The following is a 21,626-nucleotide window of genomic DNA, read 5'->3' on the forward strand; positions in this document are numbered from 1 at the left end:
TATTAATTTTAATTTTCAATATCAGTATTTTCATATGTGATAGTTGTTTTGTCAGTAAACCCTAATACCTATGTTTTGAATGTCTAATGCTTAATAATGTTTTCTTGCCATATCAATTTAAAATAACTAAGAAACCGAAACCAATAGTGTGAAAGTGCAGCATTTAATAGTGCTTGCTTATAGATTCGAAGCCAACGGGTGATCAAGACTCAAGACTTAAGACGCATACTTGACGAAATCGACAAAAACTGACCACTTCGTCCTATATATATATATATATATATATATATATATATATGTTTATACTAATATAAGTGGGCCGCGGAGCTGTGCGGCCCAGTATTTCCTTTTATTTTTTAATTCCAGAAAACGCCATCCACTTATCCGCGAGCGGTAATGGCGGCGGCGGGCATAAAAAACCGATTCGAATTTTGACGTTTCGTGGGGATCGCAATCGGTTGGCGCCACTAAACGGTGGGTGAAGGGGTGAGGAGGAGAATGAATCTGTTTTGACTTTCCCCCATGAAACGTCAAAAACCGAACCGGTTGGGCAAGCCCGCCACCGCCATTACCGCTCGCGGATAAGTGGATAGTTCTGAAGATACACCCACGAAGTTCCCAAACACAAACGGAAATTGTCCGGAGCAATCAAGATAAGTAAAAACTTTTATAAACAGGCACGCAACTCTTTCTACTACTAGGCAAATAGAATATTTATGTGTTTGCTTATTTATCACATTCGTGGCGGTGCGGAACATTTTATAATATAGGTACCGTACTTAACATTTCTTCAATTCACCTTTAAATAACTGATCTTTAAATTTTGTATAAAAACTTGCATCTCAATTATTTTCATCATATTAGTTTTCTTTTATTTCAGAATTTTTAAAGCATTATGGTAGAAAGAGTTTGTGTCATGATTCATGCAAAACTTGAAACTGAAAACTCCTTATTTCCCCCTATGGGTTATAGGGAGGAGCGGGACATTCGAGCCTACTCATCAGTGGAAAGGACTTGCTATGCTAATCGGTTTAGCATAGGGCAGATACAAGTCTACTGGTAGACGTATCGCCCAGCGATTCAACGCAGATTGGCCACGGCCCGGGGGTGCGTTGATTATAACAGAATAACAGAATAGTATTTGTAGCGGGATGAAAGTTGACATGAAATCTTTATTATTTTAAAATTTTATTGCTATCAACTGACCAACTTGCCGTATTTTTGATTATCTCTTAGATGTTCAGAAATTCAGTTACATGTTTCTGTGGATTTTGGACCGATGACAATTTAAGTACACAAGAGATGAACACAAGTAGAAAACGATTAGCGAAAACAAGAAAACAATTTGACACAGGATCGACTATATTTTAACATACAGGGTTCGATTGATTCGTTGAAAAAAAAAAACAAACATACGACAACTGACTTAACGAGGAGAAAAACATATTTAACCATACCACAAAATCAAACAAGGAGACAAACACAAACCGTGTGACCATAACACTACATAGGCAAATCCTGACTGACAGACCAATTGAAAACTTTCCAATCTTCTACCGTAACTTTCTGAGTCAGTTGCAACAGTGTCTTAATGGATATCATTTTCCGCGTACGGCTGGCAAACTGCTTCTGAAAGACTACGTACTCTTTTCTATCTTCGGGTCTAGTGTAGTGGTTTCAACTCTATTCAGAGTGCAGCTAGAAACCTAGCAAAAAAAAAACTACGTGAAGTTTACATCTTTCCTATTCAACGGTAACGGTAAAAAAAGATGAAATTTTGTTGCAATTGTCAGTTTTTACGCATTGTAGTATGATGTTTCATAAACATGTTATGCAAAACGTGCATTTATTGACTATTGCATGACGTCAGTCACCATGCATAAATTACGGCGTTACCTCATAGAAGTGTGAAAGTCTAGTGATTTTGTTAAATATAAAGGCGTTCCACACATATTGTAATGAGTGGAAAGGTCAACAAAAAAAGCAATTTGAATGATACGTAAATTGTCAAACATACATTAGATAATACATTGTCTCAGTCATCAACTGATTGCCAAGAAGCGCAACTTTTCTAAACTGGATGACTGAACACCAGAAAATTTCAACTTGTTGAATAGTTGTTATGACACAAATCAAATCGAAATTTTTAACTTGGCGAAAAGTTGTTAAAACAAATCGAACCCACAACAATCTCATTGTAAAATAAACGTATAACAACCCATATCTTCGGAGCTCCCAACTTATTCTATTTACCGTCAGTTTACCAGTACTTGAAAATGATGTTTATTGGCATAAATATGTATGATTGTCTTCATCCGTGCATAATTTGGCATGCATATTTTGAATATCCGTGGAAAAAAGATTGTATTTTTGCAGGGAACTTTGTTTTCTACACTCGTGAGCGGCTATTGGAACACGAGCGGCTACTGGTACACTGAGGGTATCTGTTTTTAAAGTACATTACATTGGCAAGAACATTTTCTTCCTTTAGAAGTTTATTTGAGTTCTTGCAAGACCCTAACTACATTCACAAGGAATAAATATTTATTTCTAAAATTTAATACCTCTTCGAAGCCGACTACAAATTTGTCACCTTCTTTGTTTTTGGTGCTTTTCCGTGCATTTCATTGGAAGTGAAAACATTTTCTCTATTTTTGATTCTGAACAGCATATTTAACTGACATTCAATATAAAGGTCATCACATAGTTGAATACTTTTTGTGTTCCAATAAAAATTTACCAAGATTTAGTAGAGATTATTTTTTATTTATTTTTTTTTTTTGAAGAATGACCAGGTGGAGCTGCAGGACAGCTGATAGCAAAGCCTGGACCCTTTCCCAACTTTCCTCCTACTAGGACCAATACTCACGATGGACTAGACGATGTCGTCAACTTGAGCAAAGTGTGTAGTAATTAGCATTGGTTCGTAGTAGTTTTTAAAAATACTGTTTTTAACTTTCCCATTGCACTAGTGTTTTGATCGAATGGAAGCTCCAAAGATGATTTGATAATTGAACAATATTTCAATAATCAAAAATCTCCGAGGTCACTGGACAACATTCAGAGATAAAAAAGGGTGTCTATGTCTATGTTAACGCCTTCAGAGTACTATTCTTAAGAAATATACAAAGAGCAAAAAGAAAAAAAAATGTGTCGTAGCTAATTTTTGAAGATTTGATATTTCTGACAATTATTCGAAGACAGCTACCAGAGTTAGCGTTTTTAGCCGATATGGGCAACTAGTTTTTCTGACAGCTTCCCCAAACAATAATCAGATAATATCCTCAGTTATTTTATAATACATTCTGAAAATTATTTCAAGCTGATTACCAATAGTGTCAATAACCGATGTTAGTCATTGACAGCACCAGCATCATCCCCAAATAACTCTCATATTAGTGTTAGATAACACTTTTTGAGCTTCCATTCGATATTGTAAAGAAATTTGTCAAACCCTATTTGTCAAAATATAGTCAATAATGTATCAAATTGTGTTTCTAATTGCGCTAGTCGTCTCCTGCTTTTTTGATCAGTGAAATAATACCGTATAAGATATAAAAACAAAAAGTTTAGTCAACTGATTTTTGTCAAAAATAAAAATGATAATGATTATTTGTCAACTTTTATAAATTCACAAAACCCATAAAAATAATAAATACAAATATAAACTCCTATAATCAATAGTTTTATCTTTACCTAATCAGTCCATAATTTTCTAATTGTAATGAATCTAATCTGTAAGGCTGTAAGTCATCTTATCCTAGCGTCCCCTGTCCTGTGAACTAACGAATTCAAGTAACGAATGATGAGTGTAACGCAGAGACCTCCTCTACGCACTCTTGCGTTACGTTAAATTCAACAATTATTGTTATATTTGAGAAAATTCAAAGAATGCAAAGATTAGGTCTATGCAAGCTGAATTATAATTTGTTTTTGACTTGTGATAAATGCACGACGGATACTCCTTTGGTTTCCATTAGCACTTACGGCGATTCCTTCACTTGCGCTCAACTCGTAAACTAGATATATCTAGCTTAAAATCCAAGCGGTGGTGAATGAACTGGCGCTAAAGTGCTAATGGGTTAAGCCCTCCCATCGCGTCAAGATCGCATATCCAGGGGGAGGGACCAAGATTTAGTAGAGATTGTGTGATAAATATCATAAAATTCCCTAAGTGGGCCAAAATATCTGCCCGGTCCAAAATACCTCCACTACCCTATGGGAAAACGATGTTTTTCATTCACTTGATCGTAGTATTTCCCCAAGTGTCCTAGAAGGTTAGGGCTCGTTCAAATATTACGTAACGTTATGGGGGGAGGGAGGGGGTCTAGCACTGTGTTACGCTTCATACAAAATTTTGAAATTTCTCATACAAAAGTTGTTACGTGGGGGTGGGAGGGGGTCTAAAATTGTGAAATTTTGCGTTACGTAATATTTGAATGAACCCTTAGTTGCAAGGGTACACCTAGAATAGTATATCAGCTACAACTTTGCCAGAGACTTCATTCAAATCGCATGCCTCATTAAATAGTTACCGATTTTTATCCAGAATCGAAATCTTTACACATGATGGTTAAACTATTCGGTGGGCATCACTGCCTTTTGCAGTGAGACATAGTTGCCATGATTTCAGTATACCGTCAAGTCGCCATTCACCGTGGGTCTAAGAAAATTTCAGGCGAATAAAGGCTGTCGTTTTACATCAATCTTGTAAACATTGTTGGTACCGCTGTTAATTGCCTTCAACCCGTTGAACCCCAGGTAAAAAATAAAAGTTCAAAAAATTGCCAACAGCCCATTTCTTAACAGAATTTAACCAAATTTTGAACACAAACTCGCACAACACTACAGTTTTGGAAATATATGGGATCAGCATTTACTTGGACTTCTGGACGGAGTAAGGCCGGTGGGTCACTGGGTCAAGTCGGGTAAAAAAAAGGCCAAGTACGATTTGCACCCCCATGACTTTCTTCTTAACGAAGTATTTCAATGGGAGTTTGCACATTCCGTTGCCTAATGATAGTTGAATGTTGCTACAGGTTCGAATTTGAGTTTTTCCGATAGATTTCTTTTGAGTTCTTGGGATATTCAACATTTTTGAACCATCCAAGTCTACATTTGCGTTTGTTGTTTTCAAATGAAATTAAACACGAGATATTATTCCCTTATTGACCCCATAGGTAATCGGAGACATCTATAGAACATGTGTTGTCCTTGTAGTACTGTTAATATTTCCTGAATATCTCGATGGATTGTCCGAATCCGTCCTTACAAAATATGAACACTCGAAATAATCACCAATGATTGTTTTCAATGATTTTTATCGCTCCAATTTGCACCAATACTTGAACATCTGTATAATGTTTGTGATATCAACGAACTGTAGAAATTTTGGACGATCTGATTGAAGTCATGCCTTGACTACAGAGAACCGTAGATGGACTACAATTAGACCTATTTGCATGCGGAAAAAACGATTAGCTCCAGAAACCAATACTACATCGAACAGCAGTAAGCGAAAGCCTCGACTAGATTCCTGAGTACCCTGGATGGCCTGGCTGAAGTCAGGCCTTGAGTTCATTGAGCTGTAGATCAACTGTAATCACATGTTTTACCTATGTAGAACCTCAGTGCACTGCATAAACTCATATTCGATTATGTGTCAATAAAAAGGTCCCCCACAACTATTCCTAGGAACTCAAGCGGACTCAAGCGAAGTCATGCCTTGACTTCAGAGAACCATAGATGGACAACAATGAGAGTTATTTGCACGCGGAAAACAATGGTTACCTCCAGAAACCAATACTGCATCGAACAGGAGTAAGTAAATTCCTCGACTAGATTCCTGAGTACCCGGGATGGCCTGGCAAAAGTCAGGCCTTGAGCTCATTGAGCTGTAGATGAAATCTAATCACATTTTTACCTGTGTGGGATCTCTGTGGACTTCAAGATGACCTAAACGAAGTCATGCCTTGACTTCAGAGAACCATAGACGGACAATCATGAGAGTTTTTTGCACGCGGAAAACAATGGTTAGCTCCAGAAACCATTACTACATCGAATAGGAGTAAATAAATTCCTCGACTAGATTCCTGGGTACTCGGGATGAAGTCAGGCCTTGAGCTGTTGATGAGATGTAATCATGTGTTTTACCTGTGTGAAATCTCTGTGGACTACATGAATTTATATTCTATCATGTGCCAATGAGCAAGTCTCTCAAAACTATTTCTACAGATATTTGATAAACTAAGCGAATTCATGCCTTGATTTCAGAGAACCGTAGATGGATAGCAGTTAGAGTAATGTATTGATATGGGAATCAAATATGTTACTGAAACATGAAAACCCAGGATGATTTGGTTGAAGTCAGTCCTTGATCTCAACACGTTGTAGATAAACTGTTATTATAGATGTTTGTATAAATGAGCCCCTTTTTTTGTGTACATGCACAAAAATGAGAAAATTTGATATAAAAAATGTCCCAAATGTAAATCTATACTAAACCATCGTCATTCTCAGAATGGTCTTGGTAAGTAAATGTAAGCTGTATCGTTAACTGTATCGTCTAAACTGTATATACCTCATCACGTGAATATGAACAAACTGAATGTTTATGCATTTTTACACGATCCCTTTCCGGGTTTACATGAAATCCAAACCTGGAAAATATGGAGTGAAGTTTTGGTGCTGTTCGTGCGTCGACTGCCAATACATAAATACACGGGTAAAAAGGGCGGAACACCAGAAAAAGGACAAGGAAAACGTGTGGGGCTAGACTTGCTTCAGCCGTTCCTCAACTCATGGCGTGAAGTAACAACAGATAACTTCTTCACATCGCGGGAGTTAGCGGAAGACCTGTGGAAACAAAAGACACTCATAACTGGAATCCTTCGACAAAATAAACCAGACCTTCCCGCAGAATTTGTGTCGGTTAAAGGACGTGAGCAGAACTCGGTTCTGGTGGGGTACAACAAACAATGCGCCGTAACATCAGACGAAGGGAAAAAGTCTAAACCTGTTGTTGTGCTCACTACCAATCACGAAGCTATCGAAAAAAGCTCAAATAAACCAGCGATTGTTATTCATTATAACAAAACGAAAGGGGCAGTCGGCACAGGTGTATTCGTCACCCGAAACACGAATTGTTCCCGAAAAACTAGAGTGTGGTCGAAAAAAGTAATTATGGAGATTATCAACACAGACAAACAGACGTAACACTTGCGAAATTTCCATCGACCACGCTTTTAACGATCATTTTAAATTTTCATAGTTATGGCTTTCACAACCAGAGGCGCGCGCATCGTTTTTCTATGCGTTTGACGTTTCACCACGGGGGTGAATCTTCATCACGAAAAGAGCCGCTCGTTTGATTGCTGGACACTAGCGAACCTGGTGGTGGAAAGCAAGCTTTTTTGTACAGTGAGCATAGGGCGGGAGCGAGGCACGCTTTGATGATTTTTTATTTCTCCAAGGAAATTCATTCCAATCTAGTTTTCCAAGGAAAATTTTACGACTTCCACCTCGAAACTTCAAATTTGTTCGAAGATACACATCTGTTTTGTGGTTTCACACTAGCGCCTTCTGTTGACGATATTGCACAACACAGTGATTCGTGCAACTTTTCCACCAGGTGATGGTAGTGTGAACTGGGCGATGGATTTCCATGAAAATCGTTCAAGGTGTTACGTCTGTTTGTCTGTGTTATCAATATAGCTTGCCTCAATGGAAGTTGCGTCTACAGAAAAGTGTTTGCTCCGGAGAATCACTTATGGCGATCAGAGTACTTGAAACGCTTATGCAACGAACTGATTCAAGAGAATGTTGTGATTCGGAGTGAAAACCGGTATATTGGATCCAACATGAAAAAAATATTGAAGGATTTCAGCAGTCAAATGGCGGTTTATAACAAAAGAGATAAATGTTGCTCATCGTCTAAAAGCTTAGGGATGTGTGTTAAATGTAAGCAAAAGTTTTGGAAGCGTGGAAAAGTCATCAAAATCATTATTTGTGTAAATTGCGGAAGGCAGCATTCCCAAACTTTTCGAGTACAGACGGTAAATCTTAAACGAAAAAGATGTGAACTATGCAAGAGAGACAGAAAAACGATGACTACTTGCTCGTATTGCGCGGTGTTCGAATGTGGAAACTGTAGTAGAACTACACAGGGATTTATTTGTCATAAATGCAAGGCACAAACGGGTACATCAGCATTATGACATAGAATAAGTTTTTCAAATAAAGTTTAGAGTAAAGAGTAAACACGAAACTTTGTGAACCGCTTCATAAAACATTTCTCGCGGATGTATGTGGGGTGACAAAGGTTATTATCGGCAGGTTTGTTCTCTTTGTCATTTTTTTTTTGTGGGCCAAATTGATAGAAGGTTAGTTGGGAAGGATATGAGGCCATTTTTAGATCAACAGGTTTCAAAAAAAAAACCCATGACGTCCATCTCAGTCAAGGCATGAATTCGCTTAGTTTATCAAATTTCCCTAGAAATAGTTTTGAGAGACCTTTTTATTGACAAATGGTAGAATATGAGTTTATGAAGACCACAGAGATTTCACACAGGTAAAAATGTGATTTGATTTCATCTAAAGCTCAATGAACTCAAGGCCTGACTTTTGCCAGGCCATCCCGGGTACTCAGGAATCTAGTCGAGGAATTTACTTACTCCTGTTCGATGCAGTATTGGTTTCTGGAGCTAACCATTGTTTTCCGCGTGCAAATAACTCTCATTGTTGTCCATCTATGGTTCTCTGAAGTCAAGGCATGACTTCGCTTGGGTCATCACATTTTCCTATGAATAGTTGTGTGGGACCTTTTTATTGACACATGATCGAATATTAATTTATGCAGTGCACAGAGGTTCTACATAGGTAAAACATGTGATTACAGTTGTACTACAGCTCAATGAACTCAAGGCCTGACTTCAGCCAGGCCATCCAGGGTACTCAGGAACCTAGTCGAGGCTTTTGCTTACTCCTGTTCGATGTAGTATTGGTTTCTGCAGCTAATCGTTGTTTTCCGCATGCAAATAGGTCTAATTGTAGTCCATCTACGGTTCTCTGTAGTCAAGGCATGACTTCGATCAGATCGTCCAAAATTTCTACAGTTCGTTGATATCACAAACATTATACAGATGTTCAAGCATTGGTGCAAATAAGACCGATAAAAATCATTGAAAACAATCCTTGGTGATTATTTCGAGTGTTCATGTTTTGTCAGGACGGATTCGGACAATCCATCGAGATATTCAGGAAATATTAACAGTACTACAAGGACAACACATGTTCTATAGATGTTTCCGATTGCCTATGGGGTCAATAAGGGGATAATATCTCGTGTTTAATTTCATTTGAAAACAACAAACGCAAATGTAGACTTGGATGGTTCAAAAATGTTGAACATCCCAAGAACTCAAAAGAAACCTATCGGAAAATCTCCAATTCGAACCTGTAGCAACATCAACTATCATTAGACAACGGAATGTGCAAACTCCCATTGAAATACTTCGTTAAGAAGAAAGTTATGGGGGTGCAAATCGTACTTGGCCTTTTTTTTACCCGACTTGACCCAGTGACCCACCGGCCTTACTCCGTCCAGAAGTCCAAGAAAATGTTGATCCCATATATTTCCAAAACTGTAGTGTTGAGCGAGTTTGTGTTCAAAATTTGGTTAAATTCTGTTAAGAAATGGGCTGTTGGCAATTTTTTGAACTTTTATTTTTTACCTGGGGTTCAACGGGTTAAGAGACTTTCAGCCCTTGACTGAGGACAAACTTTGAAGGGCTTTTCAACCAAATGAGCTCAAATTTTGGGAGATATGGCATAGAATCTGGTTACGAATCAAATAAGCGGTGTGGAAAAAACGATTTTTTGAACCACGCTAATGTACAATACTTAACATTTCTATGAAGGGAAAGTATAGACCATTTGAAATAGACCAATTTGAATTTAAATTACGATTGTCGTTGTTTTCGCAACTACCGATTTCAAATTTGAACTCACCATTAGAAAGCTGAAAGTCTAAAAGCTGAACATCAGATGATTGAGCTAAATGTTTAACACGGAACCACCAATATATTGAATTTTACATATACGAAGTCGAAGTTTAAAATGTGCAAATTTGATCGAACAGCGGCACGCGTGTAAATCAAAGGGGTGCCGCTGTCCGATCACTTTTGGACATTTTGAACACCTTGTCACGCCAGGTCACAGACCTGTAGATGAAAACATTGTGTACTTCGTATACATAAAATTCAGCATATTGGCGATTCCGTGTCAAAAATTTAGCACAATCCATCGAATCATAGTTACAGCATCTCAAAGTTGGCCATTTCCTATAAAAATCGGCGTTTGTCCGATTAATTATGTACTACAGTGTACATCATCCAAAAAAATTCTAAACAAGATGCAAAGCACGCTAAACAATGAAGTGGGCGTGAAGTAAATGACAGGACATTGTAAGGGACTTTACTGTACGTTATCAATAAATGTAATCTATGCCAAGTGCCAACTGTGAACGCATGTCAAAATCAGCATGCTGCTATGTACTTACATTGCACTTTCATGTAACAGGCGAGCTAGCAAACAAACATCAACATTTCACGTTGAACGAAACATGCGCAGTTTGCGCCTCTATCGATTTTTATCTATTTTCCATCCAATTGCCAAAAGATTGACGAATCTACAAAATGTGATGCATTTTGCTTCGTAAATTGTTGGTTGTGTTCCAGTGATCGTAAATCAAATGATATTGAAGTGCATTTTAACATGGCTGGTGTAGCTTAGGTAATCAGAAAACCATTCACATGCCTGTTCATAGCCCTTAAAATCAAATTATACCGAAATTGTGTTGTTGTCTGCATGGTCAGACGGGCAGATTGTGAAAACATCATTGAATAACTAATGGTTTTGAAATGATTTCAAGTCATTATAACAGGTATTAATTATAGTGATTTATTTTCTGTAATGAAAGTCGATACTTTGAGGCAAAATGATGAACTATGCCAAAAGTAGTTTTTATTCTCCGTTTGCATCCTTCCTTGCAGCGGACACACCTCGGCTATTAATAATTTATTGGAGAGAAATTCCTTCTAGCATCTTGGATATACTTATTGGCTGGCAATTATAGAGACTGTTTTTTTTCTCCACATACTTTCCCCAACAGACTGCATCGCCAACTAATGAGAGGAGTTTCATAAATACGACTTCGCTCACATCGGACGACGAAATGATTGACATTACGCCAAATAACGTAAGCAATCCCAACTATCAGTACCACTCGTCCTCGAACGGCGGTGGCAGTCGGGAGGACGGCGTGGGTGGAGAAACATTAGGTGCCACTGGAAGCGGATTGGGAGGCAGTCTGCACGCCGGCAGTGATAACAGTGTGAGGACATCGCCCACGCACAGCCGATTTGGGCGAGATTTTCATTCGGATCATGAAGGTAGGTTGAATAGATTTGGATGGAATGTTATATATGTAACACATTTAGCGGTTTGAAAGAGTTTTAGAATGTAGATTTTAACAGAATTGAATTTCAGTATTCAGTTTATAACTTCATAAATATCATATGGAGGATTTCTATCAACTGTTTTCCAAATCAATCCTACCTTTGATTTTTTTTTCTTTGCGTAGATTGGAATTGACAAATCTGTGTGACATAAATGTACCTACCTCAATTATTTCTCGTGGGAATATTTTCGCTTATTTTTTTAAATATGTTTGGTGCATATAACTACCGATATACTAGTAATATTTTGAGAGTTATTTTTTCTGATACAATTTACTGATCGATCTGTAATCTTCATCGACCGTTCAATTGTCGGTATTTTTTTCAGTATGTATTTCAACGGGCAATCAATGCGTGAGGTCATCCGTTATATGGAGATTTTCTTTTCAGGTTTCGATTGAGGTCCCAAAAATTGTGCAAAATTTTGGCACGATGGGTTGAGTAAATATATGAAGGATGGTTTTGAACTAATAGAATTTACTGCGTTTTTTTTTTCAAAGAAAAACAAGGAACAAGCTCACCAATCATCAGATCTTCAATCATTTACTCGAGCACCCGTCCACCTATCACTAAAATCGATACGATCGTGCGACACTATTTTTCGACACACGCATGCACAGCAAAGAACTACACAGTACTGAAAACTAAACACCCGTGCATCTATTGTTTTGATTTTTACGCGAGACAATAGCGAACGCGATCAATTATGCTGCTTACTTGTTGAGCAGGTAGGTTTGAGGTTAGGGAATCGCCACTGCCTTCGTGAATTACTCCACGGACGTCTTCGGTGTTCAGATAGTGATTTTTTCAGGGCTTGTGAAATGTGGAATGCTTCAGAAATACGTCCCACGATTCCTTCAAAAATTATTGAAATACTTCTGCAAGGATGTATCGAAGCATTCCTACAGGGTTTTTCCTATAGAGATTCCTTCAAAAATTCCAAGATTCCACCAGAATTTCTCCTGGGATATCTTTAGAGGTTTCTCCAGTGATTGTTCCAGTGCTTTAAGGATTCTTTCAGGAATTTCTCCAGATATCCTGTTAGGTATTTCTTCATGGATTTCTCTTTAGTGGGATTTTTGAAGGAATATATTCAAAAAATCCGCTAGAGATTACACTAATGATTACATCTGGAGTCATTCGAAGTATTTGTGCAGAAATTTCTTCCAAGAATTCTTTCAGAAAATTCTACCACATATATATATTCATAAACCAATCCAGAAATTCCTTTAAAATTTTCTACAAAATTCTTCAGCAGTTCTTTCAAGGATTCCTTTGATGATTCGGCTAGAAATTTTGCAGACATCGATCCCTCAAAAAAAAAAAAAAACAAGTGTTTGTACATAAATGCTACCAGAGATTCGTTTAGAAATCACTCCTGAGATTTTCTAGTGAATTCCTTATGGGATTGCTTCCGGGATTCCTATTAGGGGTTTTTCATGAGTTCCTCCGGATATTCCTCTAAGAATTCCAAGGTTTCAGGGAATTTCTCCATGGATTCACTCGGGAATTCCTTCTGAGATGCTTTCAGGAACAGCACAAAGGATTATTGAAAAAAATAATTTTAAAAGATTATTCCAGGAACTTTTTTTTGTTATTCCTTCAGAAACTCGTTCTCGTATTCTTTCACATACGCTCCTCAAAGAATTCATCTTGGAATTCCTCCAGAAATTATTTGCGGATTTCATTAGGAATTTCTCTTGAAATTGCTACCTGGATTTTCTTAAGGAGTTCCTGCAGGGATTCCTTCAGGAATTGCTCTAGAGATTCCACCAGGGATTTCTCCTGGAATTGCTTTAGTGATACGTCAAAGAAATTCCTGCAGGGATTCTTTCAAAGAGTCCTTCAGGAATTCCTCCATAAATTCTTCCTAGAATTCTGGAATTCGTACAGGCATTCCTACAGAAATTTTTCCATGAATTCCTCCACGAATAAGGTCCTAAAATTAATGACAAAATCCCGTTTTTATTGAACAATACGATTAAGCATGGTATTCTTTATCAATAAAAAAGCGGAAAATATTATCATCTTGTACCGACTTTTCGAACCCTCCAAGTAGAATGAGTGTAATGAGTTTTGTACCTTTGAATTCCGCCCTATTTTGCTTATCCTTTGACGGATACGCGTATTTCGACTACCACTTGTAATCTTCCTCAGTGTCAATTATCCACTGGTGGACTCAATTGCTCCACAAATGCCTCCAGGCATTCCTCGAGGTATTACTCCAGGCAGTGGCGTCTCGTAACCTCACTTTTTACCTGTTCAACGACCCTAAAACTTGCATTTGCGTAAAATTCATGATTAAAATCAAATTGAAAATGAACGAAAACGACTACATTCACGAAACGCGACGCGAGATAAGACACGACACTTATGGTTCTTACAATCGTTTCGACCGGTTTCGGTAAGGTAATTTTTTAATTATTTTGACGATTGTAAGAACCATAAGTGTCGTGTCTTATCTCGCGTCGCGTTTCGTGAATGTCGTGTTTGTTCTTACGTTAGCACTAAGTACACAAATTGAAAGGGAAAACGACTATTTTCATCATTTTCCACAAATTACAAACCAATTTGATGAGAAAATTCAAGAATTTTCGTCAGGAACTCTAACCAGTTCTGACTCTAAAACAAGATTGTCGAAAACTATCCTGGTCACGTCCTTGCGAAATATTGGAAAGTAAGATTAGTTGGACACCTAACAAAAGTATGTATGTAGAAACCTTTACGTCTTCTCAAGCCTAGTTGTCAAGGGGATTTGGGTGTTGAGTTGTTAGTGGAAGGGTCAAGTCCAAAGGATACGTTTGGTCAACGATTAGGCACCAACACAACATACAGGAATACTCTCACCAAATTATACGAGTTGTTGACTTTCATATGCGTCTCTCGAATATCCAGATATGTATCACCAAAACATACACGGAAATCACGCGAAAATGAAGACGAATTTAGGCACCCAAATGGGAATAAGACGAATTATCCTGCTACGATCCGCGGCAAAGGAATGGAAAAATGCTTATAAAAAGTCTTTCCTAGAAAAGCCTGTACAACTTCAGCAGATGCTTTATGAATATATGAAAAATTCGGCGATTCCACGACACGTTTGAGTAAACATTGTTCAAAAGATATGTGTAGTGCTGAAAATTTAAATTCGACGTATCTAGATTCAATCATTTACAGCTCATTTCAGAAGCTTCAGTTCTACAAGAACATCACTAAAAGGGCTCCCAAAAATACTTCTAAAACTTTAACCTAGATTTGAAAATTTTATAAATTTGTACCAGGAATTTTGCCAGAGTATTGAGGTGCAAAGTAATAATCTTTATGCAATTCAGTGTCATAATTTCTATTTTATACTACTCATTTCAGTATCATAATGACCAACTTTTCCGTACCGGTTCATAATGCAACTGAAATGAGTTGCATAATGGAAAATAGTTGCATAATGTTCATAATGCAACTCATTTGAGTTGCATTATGAACATTATGCAACTCAAATGAGTTGCATTATGAAAAAATCATTGCATAAAATTTTGTATGGGACTCGTTGCAAAACTCGATTTTTTCAGCACTCTTCGTATTTATCCAACTCGGCAAGCCTCGTTGGATAAATGTAGGGTATGTGTGCCATCATTAATCTCATGCTCCCATATTCATCCTATTCGAAAACAAGCGATTACGGCACCGATTGATTCCGTTATTTTTGTTTTCATGGGTGCTCACTTCCAACAAAAAATACAAAAATAAGAAACAAAACAAACAGCGCTTCAATCCTTTGTTTTTTGTAGGATGAAAATGGGAGCCACATGCTTAAGAAGGGAACCAATACCCTACGACTCGTGCTGAAAAAATCAACTTTTTGCAACTCGTCACATAAATAACTATTTTTAATTTTCCACGATTTTCGCTTGCAATGCTGCTAGGAAGTATTTTAACCCTTTATAAGGCAGTGGCAACTATATTGCCACCTACTGTTTGTATTTTTTTCTGTTTTATAACAATTCATTTCGAACTTTTTTTTTGATTTACGCAAAATTGGGACTACTAACAACGCCTGGTATTTTTTTGGTACTAAACAAAGCTTTAACAACAATTTAGGAGCCATTTGTAGTCTCAAAAATGGCTAATTTTGACCGCGTGAAGAAAATTAGCTCAAACTTATTGTAAAATTTATAGATTTGGTAATATTTTAAGAAATAATCAAATTCTGGGTTGACATGAGCTGAACTACACAGTTTATATTATGAGTTAAGCCCCAATCCACTCTAAAATCTCTTTTCCGGCTTTTTGTCGAAGTCAAAAGAAGAAAAGTACCCTAAACGGGCAGTGGCAAGAATATTGCCACCAGCGCTGGTGGCCTAAACGGGCAGTGGCAACTATATTGCCACCTCAAAAGCTCGTTTTTGGGGTTAACGGGCAGTGGCAACTATATTGCCACCAGCGTTTTTGGCCTAAACGGGCAGTGGCAACTATATTGCCACCTAGGTTTTTGATAGTTTCTTTCAAACAAAAATTGTTTTGTACATGTAATCATGTATATAATCATTTCCATAATAGTATGCGTTGACAACTCTTCTAGTTTTCTCGGCCTTATAAAGGGTTAAACTTCAAGGTCTTGACATAATCACATTTATAGGTAGAAATCCTATGTATTTGTGATTTTAGGGTGATGCCAAACATTCGATGTGCTGAAATATTTTCTGCAATATGAGAGTTGCAATATTTAATTCCACATTCTTTACGGATTGTGTACATTCCAAAAAGTCGATCATAGCAACTTATTGACAGAAAAAATGCCTTAAAATATAGAGAGGGCCAGCCACTGCAAGTTAGTGACAAATAACTGAAAAGTGACTTGATGCCAGAGTTATATAGGGTAAAAGCACTAGACTTCGCCACTGCTGTAGCCTTCGCCCTCTCCATACAAATCCCATTTTTTATGTATGAAGTGGAGAAGATTAGAGCATAATTTTAGGGGGGCGAAGTCTAGTGTTTTTACCCTACCTCTCACATATGGAACTAATTTAAAAATTTTGCCTAAAATTCAAAGCGCTCGGATGTTTTGGTTGCTCTACTCTAGTGTCTTGGATATTTATTCAAACGCTATTATAGTTTATTTCTTCTACAAGACAAAACCCTTAGTATAATAATTATTGCATTTTGTAACAGATTCTGTAACTGCAGTATCGTTTTCCAGTCTTGCCGAAGGTAACTTTGCTTTTTTTAAGAAGTTATAAGAAACTCGAATGTGATGTCCCATCATTCAGTTTTAACATTTCCCATAATAATGTTTAGCTGTTTGCATTGACATTAGCTAATTGCATGCCAGGGTGAAATGTGTAAAATAGAGGAGAATTCATAGATAGCTTATGTCTTCTATCATTATCTCATTGGCCCTTAGGTATTTCGTTTTCCGGAATGACCGACAACAGTGACGATATTCCCGGCATTGGTCAGTATGATGATTTTCATACGATCGACTGGCAGCGGGATATAGCCCGCGACCGGATGCGACATCGATACATCGTGAAAAAACGACAGGATTCATTTTGGGATCTGATAAAGGTAAGAAAGAAAACTTGACATGCAGAGGTACTGATCCTGGAGAATTAATGATTTTCCTAATTCTGTTTTTCAGGGAGCTCATGATGCCTCATCTGGTTGGGTTTGTGTCTTATTGGTAGGATTGTTCACCGGTTGTGTGGCTGGCGTGATTGATATTGGTGCCAGTTGGATGACAGATTTGAAGTTCGGAATCTGCCCGCAAGCTTTTTGGTTGAACAGGGAGCAATGCTGTTGGTCATCCAACGAAACTAGTTTCGTCAGCGGTAATTGCTCACAGTGGCACACGTGGTCGGAGATAATCGCATCGACTCGCGAGGGCGCGGGCGCTTATATCATATCATACTTTTTCTACATTGCGTGGGCAATGTTGTTTGCCTTGTTGGCAGCCTCTTTGGTGCGCATGTTTGCTCCTTATGCATGCGGTTCCGGTATACCGGAAATCAAAACTATCCTGTCAGGATTCATCATACGAAGCTATTTGGGCAAGTGGACGCTCATCATAAAGTCCGTCGGCCTCATATTGGCCGTATCAACAGGTCTTAGTTTAGGTAAGGAAGGCCCAATGGTGCACATAGCAAGCTGTATAGGAAACATATTGTCCTACTTGTTTCCAAAATACGGTAGAAACGAGGCAAAGAAGCGCGAAATCATATCAGCAGCAGCGGCAGCTGGAGTCTCCGTGGCTTTTGGCGCACCAATAGGAGGGGTTCTCTTCAGTTTAGAAGAAGTTTCTTATTACTTTCCGTTGAAGACGTTATGGAGATCGTTCTTCTGTGCGCTGATAGCCGCCTTTATATTGCGATCGATTAATCCATTTGGCAACGAGCATTCAGTGTTGTTCTACGTGGAGTATAACAAACCTTGGATATTCTTTGAGTTGGTGCCGTTTATTGGACTTGGAATAATTGGGGTAACTATTATATATTTATATGTCCTATTCCGAACTCAACTCACTTTAATCGTGACTTTTTCTTGTTATTTAGGGTTGCATCGCTACACTTTTCATCAAGGCCAATCTATGGTGGTGCCGCTTTAGAAAGTACAGCAAGTTGGGACAGTACCCGGTGACCGAAGTTCTTGCCGTTACATTCATCACCGCGGTTATTGCTTATCCAAACCACTACACACGAATGAACACAAGCGAGCTGATCTACCTATTGTTTAGCCAGTGTGGCATCTCCAACAGCGATTATCTATGGTAAACTATTCTAAGAAATATTGTGTGGGAGTTATTGTGATGGCTTTCTCTTTCAGTGATTATAATCGTAATTTCACCGATGTGAAGAAAACCATCGAAATCGCTGCCGCTGGCCCGGGAGTATACAAAGCGATATGGCTGCTAACGTTGGCACTGGTCATGAAACTGGTTATGACCATTTTCACGTTTGGTATGAAAGTTCCTTGTGGACTCTTCATTCCATCGCTAGCTCTGGGAGCCATCGTGGGTCGCATCGTCGGAATCGGTAGGGTTTTATCATACAATAAACAGGCATTATTTATCCCACTTTCCGGTTTAAAATTTTAGGAATGGAACAACTGGCATACCATTATCCAAAGATCTGGATTTTCTCTGGAGAATGCTCAACAGGTGACGATTGTATTACACCGGGTTTGTATGCCATGGTAGGAGCAGCTGCAGTTCTAGGAGGTGTGACCAGAATGACAGGTGAGAAATTGTCATACTGCTAGACAAACATAAAAAAATCGCTAAATGAAAATAATCACTGGGGTCTTTAGAAAGTCAAAGTGAAGATACTTTCAATGCGATCTTGTGGCAGAAATATACAGTTCTAAATTTCTGCATAAATTTAGTTAGGTTAGCATGATATAGCTCGTTCAACAATTTTTTTTTAAACTCAAGGGTATGATTTTTAAGGCCAATATCCGTAAATTCAATCAGATCCAAAACATTTCTATATATATTGTTATAACTACTATTACACATGTATGTTGTTGTGTTCATATATTACAGTTTCACTTGTGGTCATAATGTTTGAACTGACCGGAGGAGTGAGGTATATCGTACCTCTCATGGCAGCAGCAATGGCATCCAAATGGGTCGGAGACGCTCTCGGAAGACAGGTAAGCGCAAGTTGAGCTGCAACAAGCTTTATTGGCCGTATAATGATTAAAATATTCATTACAGGGAATATATGATGCTCACATAGCTCTAAACGGTTATCCATTTTTGGATAGTAAAGATGAGTTCCAGCACACTACTTTAGCAGCTGATGTGATGCAGCCAAAGTAAGACATCGACATTTTGTCTTTTATAGCAACACAACACTCCTTACACATATTTTTTCTCTGCAGGCGGAATGAAACGCTATCTGTAATTACTCAGGACTCGATGACGGTGGATGACATCGAGACCCTACTTAAAGAGACTGAGCACAACGGCTATCCTGTAGTTGTGTCCAAAGAAAACCAGTATCTCGTGGGATTTGTTCTGCGGAGGGATCTCAATCTCGCCATAGGTAAGTCAAGGTGTTTGGCAATTTGGTAGGACTCAAACTAATTCTGATTTTTTTTTTCTGACATCCAGCGAATGCCCGACGGATGATCGATGGCATAGCAGGACAATCATTGGTGATATTTACGTCGGCGCAGCCGGTTCAAAACCTTGGACCATCGCCATTGAAACTGAAGAAAATCCTTGATATGGCACCAATCACTGTGACTGACCAAACCCCAATGGAAACTGTCGTGGACATGTTCCGCAAGCTGGGGTTAAGGCAAACTCTGGTGACACATAACGGGTAAGAAGTTTGGCTATAGATGTTCCCTCCGCAAGATAGTAAGTTTTCTTTACATTTAAATTTCAGTCGGCTCCTGGGAGTGATCACCAAAAAAGATGTCCTACGGCACGTTAAACAAATGGACAATGAAGATCCCAACACGGTTCTGTTCAATTAGGAAAATTAGCTTCCAATAACACCCCACTTGAGTCCTACTTAAAATTACGAATTTGTAGCAAATCGCAATGTTTCACATTTTTGAGTTGTATTTATTTAGCACACGAAAACGAAACAGGAACCCTTCCCAGAAAAAAATGAGTATTGCATGAATGACTAAACTGTCTACAGGACAAAACCACAAATTCATGGTATGAAATAGGAATCAAATTTTATTACTGATACTGATATTTTTATAGTTTAATTTAAAATCAGTTGAAATTTTTGTCCAAGTATAAATAGTGAGGAAAGAACATCATACAATATATACACTTCTGTTATCAAATTCATAGTATACATAGTTTCATTCTAAATATATTATTCAGAAGAGATGATTGGAAAATATTTCGATCAGTTGATTTAGGCTGTTTTTGAGTATTAGAAAGGTAGAGTAAATGAAAGTAAAGCAACTAAATTGTATAAATTTTATACAGCGTTAACCCATTTTTGTATTGTATATTGAAGGGAAATGCAAGCTTCTATAGGTAATAGTTTGGATAGCTCATACTAATGACAGTGCGATACTCATGAAGCTATCGGTTGTAATTGTTTCCTATAGAATGTTGAGAAGTCGCTTTACTCTGGAAATCCAGCCAAGTCAAATGCAGCATAATTCAATGGGAGATAATAAAGTTGTATATTTATGTACTAAAACATACATGCACTATGTTTTAATTATCCGTAATTGCCAAAAAAATCATTAAAACCAGTGTTTCCCTAACTTTCTGGAAGTATCGCACCCTTGGAGCTGAGGAAAAACATAATCGCTCCCCTAAGTAAGATATTACTATTTTAAGTCTGGGACCGGGGATCCATTTTGGGCACTTGCTGCTATAAATCTTAAGGCCGGCTACAGATGCTAGTATAACTCAATCAAATGGGATTTTTAAATTTTGGAAAAGTTCTTTTTATTTATGTTTAATTAGTGAGCATTTTTTATGAGTGACCATGATTTTCTTTCCAAGTTTTTAGAACTGCATTTTGATACCTTGAATCAATCTCAAAGATTTTTTTAATCACCTTTTGACATTTATGGGCAACTGTTTGACAGTGAGAGACGAACCAGCCAAGGGCTGAAAGTCTCTTTAATAAAGACAAATCAATCAATCAATTGACAGTTCCGCCCAGTACAAAATCCAACGAGGGATCATTCAACAAATCTACCATATTCTGCTAAATATATAGGTAGACGAAGAATTGTCCACCAATTGTTTGTTTTTATTCTTAACCACTTTTAAACCTAATTTACAGCTCTTGTACACTAGGGCACTACGAGGGCGATTACCACTGACAGCTGCACTTACAGTTTGTACAGCGCCTAAATTTATTCTATTCTACTATTTAGAACTGGTCTTTGTACTGCTTTTTCTTCGCTACATTATCCATGGTAGAATGATGAGTAAGAGGATGATTATGTGTAGCTGATGTTCCTTTTCAAATCCAATTGGCCAATGATGCAAAATATCATCTCACGAATGCTCAATCAACTTATCAATTGGCTTCTTTAGCGGTGTTGAGATAATTCCAGATTCTGCATCTGCATGCCAAATTGAGCCGAAATCCAAACTTTCATGAATTTTGATGCCCAGAAACA

General features: G+C 37.9%; 1 protein-coding gene and 1 pseudogene across 3 annotated transcripts in view; both read left to right on the top strand.

Moving 5' to 3' along the window:
- LOC109430917 (H(+)/Cl(-) exchange transporter 5) overlaps window positions 1-20,690 on the top strand; it is a 33,127-nt gene extending 12,437 nt beyond the window's left edge. Inside the window, exons 1-13 of one of the 3 annotated variants that reach the window (XM_019707025.3) lie at window positions 10,634-10,791; window positions 11,171-11,450; window positions 16,683-16,721; window positions 16,915-17,078; window positions 17,152-17,988; window positions 18,062-18,276; window positions 18,333-18,541; window positions 18,604-18,744; window positions 19,051-19,160; window positions 19,225-19,325; window positions 19,392-19,555; window positions 19,624-19,837; window positions 19,904-20,690. In XM_019707025.3, coding sequence (XP_019562570.3) covers window positions 11,234-11,450; window positions 16,683-16,721; window positions 16,915-17,078; window positions 17,152-17,988; window positions 18,062-18,276; window positions 18,333-18,541; window positions 18,604-18,744; window positions 19,051-19,160; window positions 19,225-19,325; window positions 19,392-19,555; window positions 19,624-19,837; window positions 19,904-19,994 — 2,502 coding nt within the window. In that variant the 5' untranslated portion in view covers window positions 10,634-10,791; window positions 11,171-11,233 and the 3' untranslated portion in view covers window positions 19,995-20,690. Of the gene's footprint in view, window positions 1-10,633; window positions 10,792-11,170; window positions 11,451-16,682; window positions 16,722-16,914; window positions 17,079-17,151; window positions 17,989-18,061; window positions 18,277-18,332; window positions 18,542-18,603; window positions 18,745-19,050; window positions 19,161-19,224; window positions 19,326-19,391; window positions 19,556-19,623; window positions 19,838-19,903 lie in introns of those variants that run through there. The other 2 variants (XM_029874533.2, XM_019707024.3) reach the window with 2 other exon arrangements.
- On the top strand, window positions 6,647-10,717 carry LOC134288848 (uncharacterized; annotated as a pseudogene).
- Window positions 20,691-21,626: the final 936 nt, after the last annotated feature.

Source organism: Aedes albopictus, chromosome 2 (assembly GCF_035046485.1).
Source record: "Aedes albopictus strain Foshan chromosome 2, AalbF5, whole genome shotgun sequence".
In the NCBI taxonomy this organism is placed as follows: Eukaryota; Metazoa; Arthropoda; class Insecta; order Diptera; family Culicidae; genus Aedes; species Aedes albopictus.